Source organism: Mixophyes fleayi, chromosome 11 (assembly GCF_038048845.1).
Source record: "Mixophyes fleayi isolate aMixFle1 chromosome 11, aMixFle1.hap1, whole genome shotgun sequence".
Lineage (NCBI taxonomy): Eukaryota > Metazoa > Chordata > Amphibia > Anura > Limnodynastidae > Mixophyes > Mixophyes fleayi.
Genome location: NC_134412.1, coordinates 3,689,015 through 3,697,536, shown reverse-complemented (window position 1 = coordinate 3,697,536; position 8,522 = coordinate 3,689,015). Strand labels below are relative to the sequence as shown.

At 42.4% G+C, this 8,522-nt stretch overlaps 1 protein-coding gene across 4 annotated transcripts in view; it reads right to left on the bottom strand.

The window, feature by feature from the left end:
• Positions 1-1,060: 1,060 nt before the first annotated feature.
• Positions 1,061-8,522, bottom strand: part of IGSF21 (immunoglobin superfamily member 21) — a 497,506-nt gene continuing 490,044 nt past the window's right edge. For all 4 annotated transcript variants that reach the window (XM_075190715.1, XM_075190716.1, XM_075190714.1 and 1 more), the window contains exons 7-10: positions 8,064-8,149; positions 6,760-6,952; positions 4,153-4,191; positions 1,061-1,299 (exon numbers count right to left, since the gene is read on the bottom strand). In XM_075190715.1, coding sequence (XP_075046816.1) covers positions 1,223-1,299; positions 4,153-4,191; positions 6,760-6,952; positions 8,064-8,149 — 395 coding nt within the window. In that variant the 3' untranslated portion in view covers positions 1,061-1,222. The remainder of the gene's footprint in view (positions 1,300-4,152; positions 4,192-6,759; positions 6,953-8,063; positions 8,150-8,522) is intronic.

Sequence of the window (8,522 nt, the reverse complement as noted above, 5' to 3'; positions counted from 1 at the left end):
ATATTGGGCACAATATTTTTTTAAAAAAAACTAAGCCCTGGGTGGAGTGAACGCAGCAGGATAGGAACCCCACAAAGTGCATCAGACCTGCTATATATTGTAATGGTGACTGATTTATTAACGAGGAGACACATTCGTTATTATTGGTAAAGTAGTTGGAAAAGGAACTCTTATTTATGTAAGAGGTTCTGGTCTCTGAAGTGGGCGTTCTCCCTTAATGGAGATAAGCTGGACTGTGGATAAATGCCTGCTTAGTATGCGGCTGGTAGCTTGGCATTGTCAGGGCAGTCTGTGTGCCCTGCATTCACTCATTTTCCAGGTGCATAGAATATTCTGTGCAGCCTCAATGAACGAATGAGGTTTTTGCTACAGTGCAGGTGACATTTTTCAGCCTTAATGGCCAAGCAGGAGCTTAGAACAGACTGCTGGGAGCATTTACTGATCAATGGACCTGGTAATGTATGCAGTGACGGGGAACACATCCAAAACCTCCCAATATGCTATTAGTGCATAATTATTGTCATAGCCTGTTTATTTACAAGTAACAAAAATAAACCAATCAGATATCGGCTTTCATGAATCTAACTGACAGCAGCTACAATCTGATTGGTTGACGGAGTGCATTGTGTTTAATTTGTATCATGTTGTGTGTCTAAAATAATCACATATTATTTTAAGACTTGTAGAGTCCATATTTCTCCGTACTCATTCCTTAAACATTGCTACCGATATTTTATTAATTTTCAATAATTTCCAAGGACACGTTTCCGCACATCCCGCGTGCCCTGCTGAGGCTCAGTGCATTACAACCTCCATCATCATGTACTTAGATTATGCCTGTTTCACCAAGGTCGTGAGCACCTATTGTATTCATTTGATTTTCCAGGTGTGTCTGACTACAGGTTGGTTTGAGCCCAGCCCCTATCAATCAGCGCATCTCAGTGTTCATGGAGGAATCTGCAGCCAAACTGCATTGCACAACACAAAATCTGTGTGTAACTACAACTCTATAGGAAACACCCAGTTAATGTGTCCACCGCTATAAATAACAACACGTATAGAGAAGGAAAGAGTTTGTTTTTAATTTATCAGCTCAAGGAAGCTAAAACACAGACAGAAACCAACCGATAACAAGACTGGAGCTAGTATAGAAAATAAAAACTGGTTGACGTAAGTGTGATGCTTTGTGGAGTCCTTTGAGGAGTTGGCGAGCGTCCTATTTTCACGTGAGTTCCAGGATTACTGTCAGAAGAATGAGCACCAAGGTGAGTCTGGGATGGCTGTACATGGGAACAGAACCTGGGGGGAGAAGATAAATGTTCTGAGAAGGTCTGGTAGATGAAGTAAGACATCAACACCTATTCTGCATGCCATCCACAGTCACTTGTTTGTGGTGAGGTGGATACTCTAGGACACGTCCCATTCATCAGTCAATGGGAAAATAGAGACTGGTGCGCTGACGTCAGCATTATTACATGGAATTAAACTACCTTCCATCCTCAGCCCTTAACAGTAACTCACGTGGGGTCTTTAGACCGTAATGCTGTGACGGCGGAATATTAACGTAGTTTTATGCTAATGCGCAGCTATAATGTGCACAAGAATTGCAAATATCAAACATTTCTTTCATGACAACAGGTGTGAATGCAGAATTTACACTTGGAGACAGAATAATAATTCTGTGTATTAAAATTCTTTCATTCCGTGCGTGTCAAATTCCAGCGGATAATTGATGTGGTAAAATCCTCACAAATTATGTTACTGTGATGAATATTTTAATTGCTGTAATTTTCTAAACTTTCTCATAAGTGCAGTTAGGAAGAAAATCACCAGATTTATCCTAGGAAGTTTCTTTTATACTAAGGACATAAAATGATTCTTTTTACCCCAACAGCTGTCATTTTTTCAATGTAAAGTTATATATGGTAGTTGTTATACACAGTACCTGATTATATATACCTGGGCCGGGCCGGACTGGACTAAGCACACAGCCCATCTCTATTCCAGATAATAATATCACAGTACTTCTTGTCATTGTTATACAGTGTCCCGTGAGATACAAATGTATTACGTGCAGCTTGCCTCTCTATTGGTAGCATAGGGCGCACCAGTATCAGCAAATGGTATGTACAGGACCAGCAAGAGAAATTTGGGAACGTTTGGAGCCCCCCCCCCCTCCATAGACGAGTAGCAAATAAACTTTGTGCTGCTGTGTAGCGGCGGCGCCAAAAAGGCCGTGACCACATTGTGCTGGGGTGTAATAAAACATTAATGCCCCCCCAGCCACATTATGACACCCCCAGCCCATTGTACTTATCTAGGCTTTTGGTGCTGCTGACATCCATCAGGGTGGGAACTTCCTGTAGAGTGAGCAGGGCAGCTCTTTGTCTCACGAGATTACCACATCTTGTGATACTTAGAGCTCCTCGGCTTCTTCTGCAGGCTGTGTCCCTTCCCCTAACCAGAGCTGGATTAAGGCTCAGGGGGCCAAGGGTATTTAAGACAGCAATGCCCCTATTACATAAGTTATAATTTTAGACAAATACACAGGCAATACTGTGAGCACTACTGTTAGATGCACACAGCTCTGCCTTCACAAGCAGTACAGTGTAAAGCGGGACCTCCCAACTGTCCTTGTAGTCGGACCACACACACCCCCCCTCCCCCCCCAGCAGCCATATTCACTCACTCGGCCCCCCCCCCGTACACATGTTCACTTACTCCCCCCGGTGCAGTAAGTTTTACTTATTCCACCCCCTCCCCTCCAGTACCTGTCCCTATCTCCCGAAAGGAATTCAGATACTTAAATAATAAAAAGACAATTGAAAACACCTCATCAGCTGCTGCCAATCACTCTGAGCTGCACGTGACAGCTGAACCGCACATTGCGAGGGCTCCTACGCGGCCGCGCATGACGTCACGCGAAACTTAAAGCGCTGGGACCCGAGAGCGCTAGGAGCCGGATTGACCCTTCTGGAAAATGCCAGCAGTGCCAGATGGCCAGTCCGGCCCTGTACCTAGGGATCCTGAATTACATATTTGGAAATCCCACATATTAGAACTGATCATTCCAGTTGTGTACATGATAATACAGATAGACATGTATCACACACATTATACTGTTACTTATGTTAGCTCAGACATTACTACACTCATAATAATTCTGCTATATAATATAACAATATATAAACATCTCTCAGCTTTTCCTGATTTAAGGGGACAAATGGCATAAGCAGCACTAGGTGTATTGTTATTAAGCGTTACTCAGAGTGTACGTTCAGCTGTGTGGTCACTTTACTGACACAAACAGCAGAGATGAGTGGGTTGTGGGGGAGGCTCCAGGAACATTCAGTATTATTAGTGCCTCAGCACGGTGACAAGAAGGTCCCTTAGTACCTCCCCTAGTCACCATCAGGCCTTCGGTGAGTGCCGGCAGGTAATCTGACGCTGCATACACACAACATAAATTACTGCAATGAAAATGTCACATTCACAACTCTGACACCAGTGGGCAGAGATCTTCCTAGTACACTCATTAGAAGGCAGAACATCTAGTTTTATCTGTAGGGGTCACACTTGTCTGTCTATCTGATTGTGATATTTACAAAGCTGATTTTTCCAGGTGTCACAGTAACCAACATATGTTGTGACTATAGATCTCCCCTTCCTGGACTTGTTAATGGTGTATTCTGGACACACAATCATTCAATGATGAGTTATTGCACATACAATATATTTAGCTTTTTCTAGCATGTTTGATGTCTGTTTACTGGAGATTTACCTTCTACATTGTGTAGAAATTGGAGAATGATTGTGCTGGTGTTTGTTACAGACATTATAGTGACTGTAGTGAGCTCCCTTCTCTCTGCCCCACATCTGGGATGTAAATTCTGTATATTAATTGTGTTTCTGCTGTATGATATACTGAGCTCTTTGTCTGCTACTTACTTGGGTTCTTATCTTCAAAACCATTTATCTCTGAGAGGAGCCTGATCTATTATTTTTTTTGCTTCTGTTGCTAATAGAAACAATCGTTAATTTATTTCTGGACTTTAAAAAACACATGTAAAACTGTAACTCGCTGTGATCTATTCTGGTCTCCACTGGAGTATTCATTTGCTGATTTACTTTCTGGTTTAGGTCTTAACTCACCGTTTGAATCCTCTGTTCCCCTCGGAATATTGGGATTTTCTGTGAGGAAACAGACACTTTGTTAGAGATTGTAACAACGCATTTACCCCCCTGTCCACCATATGATATCACATTACTAGCGCCATGTTACTGTTAAAAGTAACGCAGTCTGTGCACTATTACCGATATTACGGTATCAGTGCACATTATTATCATTAATACGTAAGTTCAACGCAGAGAAAGCAGAAATCAGTGTTAAAATCACTGCAGTAACGGTAATAGGTTTAACGCTGCGGTGTTAAGGGGGAATTGAATCCCCCCCCGTCATCCTATACAATGTATCACTGAGGATCCACTCTACATAGTCAAAATTGACCCTAGTTTCTCTCTCTCTCTTTGTCTATGTCTGTGTGTGAGTGTGTGTGTATGTGTGTGTGTATGTTAGGGAATTTAGACTGTAAGCACCGTTCTTAACCTGAGTGAGTGATGTAGCATTTGTATAGGTTTGGTACAGTCAGTGCTCACAATGGGTCAGACTCCTCAATGTTCAGATTACGGCTTATTTTTCTGCACACTCTATGGGATGCGGAGATTCCTACCATAACACGGGCTCGATGTGTCTGCAGACGTTCCTCAGACACCTTGTGCTGAATGAATTTCCCCCAATGTGTGAGGATAATGAACAATGGTCTATTCACTCCCAAAACACAGGATAACAGTCCCTGCCCTGTTTTCACATAACTGTGTTTATTGCAGTCATGTTGGGAACTGTATACTCCAAATATTCCTCACTGACTTTCTACTTGTAGAGGCCAATTCAATTACCTGCAAAGTTCCTTAGTAATCTCATGGCTCTATGTTTCAGGCGCACAAATACCGCAATAACGGTAATGAAACCATGAGCGAAGATCATTACCCGGAACATCATGTGGTAACATAGCTGCACGGTTAATTGACTCAGCCGCTTAGTGTCATCAAGTCTTATTACCGGCAGCTGTTACATCGTCCATGTTGGGAGATTTTATACTAATAAACCAAGAGTGAATATGTTTCACATTCACTAGTGTCCCCTCCACTACCAGGGAAACGTCAGGGCCCCTTACTCTACTGCCATGTCTGATAACTCCGAGCTGCCAATCATCTGAAGAGCGGAGGTATGTAAGCACTGGGATCAATGATCCCGATACCAGCACCAATCCTGTGTATCCTGAGGGAATCTGCACATAATCAGCCGATAACATGTAGATACTAGGAGGGTCCCATGTGGATGATTATATGTCTCTTTATCCTTCCTACTCAGTGATATAGAGACCTCATATTAAGCATATAAGGGCTGGGTCTCTGCAGGGGAAAGGTCTGTGAGGTGAGTGGCTGGAGCCTGGGGGAAGGTTCCCCAAAATTCCTACACGGCTCCATTATATTATAACCAGAGCTTGTCGTCGCATCCCATCTGCCATACTGGTTATGTCCTATCAGCTCCATGTGTCGCACTTATCAGTGTCCCCCCAATACCTGGGAAGTGGAAGGATCTGATGAGGTACATTATATTACCTGGGACACTGTGCTACTGAGTTGGTGCATGTAACATGTTATTTGGGGTACAGTCTGGATCATCTACAACTCCCCACAGAACATGGTTATATCATTTTCATGGACAAGTCTTTAAAACTTGGTATTTTCTGTACATATCGGCCCAGAGCCCCCTACACCATGTTAATCATTGATCTACTGTTGCTGCCACTTATCCTCTCTGCGATATGTTGTGGATCTTTCCTCGCACCCCATAGAGGGGCGCTGGAAAATCTGCAATGTTGGGTACCGTAGCACCTGGAAATGAGCTCAGCCAAACAAAGCGGTGATGTCCAGCGCACATTGTACTTAATGGAATCCCCCCTTTGTATTAGATCTGGTCTCTGTTTCATACCAATAAAACAAAAAAGGAAATATCTGCTTATTTCACCTGTGCTACATTTTCATGCTTTTAATTCATATGCATTATGAACTTGTATTATAGGATAGAGTTTTAATAAATATTGACTATTCTCTTAATGTAGACATGGACAACATTTCGGGATTAGTTTCTTTGGACACCCCCGATCTATGTAACTATGTATTCTTCTACCTGAGGTGTCATCTTAAAATGTTACCTGTTACCCCTTTCACAATGTAATCTACAGTTCTAGATTCATGACAGTTTAGACACCTTAGCCCTGCGCTGGGTCTGACAACCGCCCCCCCAGTGTGTGATTTTATTTGTCTGTAAGATGAGACTGAATTACAGTATTAATATAAGAGAACGCAGAGTACTAATATTTTATGATCTAACTTGCAGTCTGCAGCCGACACAACACTTACTAGCAGTCGATTACCTGGGTTGATTATTTATTGATTTGATGTTTGAGCTGAGAATTACCCTTTAGAAATGACCTGCTGAGACTTGATATACTGCAAATATGACACAAACATTGTGACAGATTTATACAATGTAGAATGCGGAACAGAATGTGCCGAGGTTACACAGCGTGTCCTTCACTTGTTTCCCTGCTTATAGTACAATAATCTCACTGTCTATAGATAACACAGAAGCCCACGTTATCAGCGCTGCTCCCTCTAAATACAAACACTTACCAAATACTATCAACCGGGTATGTGTGTCTGTAGAGCCGAGTGGATTCTGTGCCGTGCAGCGGTACATAGTGCCGTTTAGTTCAGCCGGGACCCTCTCTAGTACCAGCTCCTTCCCATCATGCTCTGAGCTCCCATCCAGAAGTCTTCCGCCAACCCTCGTCCATGTAAAGAGGGGCTCGGGAAAGACCTCATTCTGCACAGTGAGATGGAAGATGTTGGTTAAAGTTAAATCACAGACAAACTAGCTCTATAGTATATATGTGTGTGTGTGTAGAGATAGAGAGAGAGAGGGATGGATGGATATTAATAATAAAATGTGTGTGTGTACATATCTAGATGTAAAATATTGGTTATTGGTCATTGGAATTGGGTGGGCTTTTATTCACATCCAATGTACCCTATATATCCATTTGTCCTAACTGTGTATATGTGTTTTTATAATAAATATATATAATAAATAAATATATAGATATATATTATGCTATGGTGGCCCAGACTAGTCTGCTCCTTTGTGACTGGCTCCTCCCAAGGAACCAGTCACCTTTACATGTGCTGTGGACCAGTCCGGGGTCACTAGAATGCTCTCTGTATTGTACGGCGACAGTAGAATGCTCTCTGTATTATATATCTATCACTAGCGTTCGGCATATTGTTATGTAAATCAGAAGAATGCCTGTTTCATCTTACTTACAATATACATTTTACATGGTGCATTTGTGGGAGTATTTTTGGTTAATTAAAAGAATCAAATAATCTGTTGAACTGTTGATGCTAGTGTTAACAAGGTTTATTTAAAATGTTGTTTTTTTATGTTTGAAAGCCATATCTGACTCCATAAACAGGTATATAGGTTTTTGGGAAGATGCAATCTATTATTTGTCGTAAGCATCCATGGCTGGGTCAATCTTAAGTTTTGGGTACAGGTAGGCAGAGACAATGTGATTTATTTTTCCTTATTGCACTGCTAGGGAAAATTTAGAAGCAGTGGGAGGTTGACAGTGGATGAGACTCCAGTAAGACTTGTCTATCTTACAGCAACAGCAAGGACGTCCCAGACCAATCCACTATCACTGCAGTGCTACACCTGGGTATCTGTTCCTGGAGTAAGCTGCACTTAACTCCACCCACTAGTGAGCTACCCCTCCCAGTGCAATGCGTTGCAATGCTTCTGTGTTAGCTCCACCCACTGTTACAAGCTCCGCCCGCACTTGCCATGATTCCACCTACCATGTTGCATGTGTTTTGCTTACCACCATTGTGGCTGTGACTTGATATACAGTTGATTTGGTCCCCCAGGTCATTACCTGAAATTCCTGCACTGCCATCCGCACCGTGTCCCCAACACGCGCCCTCGTTGGGGTCATGGTTATTTTGGGCCCTCTCGGAGCAGCTGTGGAGACAGAGAGATGGGAGACACTTATTAAACAGAAGGTCTCTGATATATATATCTGCAGGATAAAGAGCCAGAAACCCACAAACTAGCACTTCTCCGAACTGTGTGCCCAATGATGCCACAAAGGTAATAAGAATCAATTGTGCAAAACAGCTGGCTATTATCTTATTATTGGAGCCGCCAGGGTCTTGTCTTCACTATTTGTTCCACTTAAGTGTTCTCTCTTATTATCTGTCCAGCGTCTGGATGTTGTTGTGTGGACACCGTTAGAGCTCATACTGTGATATGCAAAACTCTCCGTATACAGGAAGACTGAAAACTCATCTCCTCCACAATTCCATTTTCAGAATCCTTTTTATTTCTCAGCTAA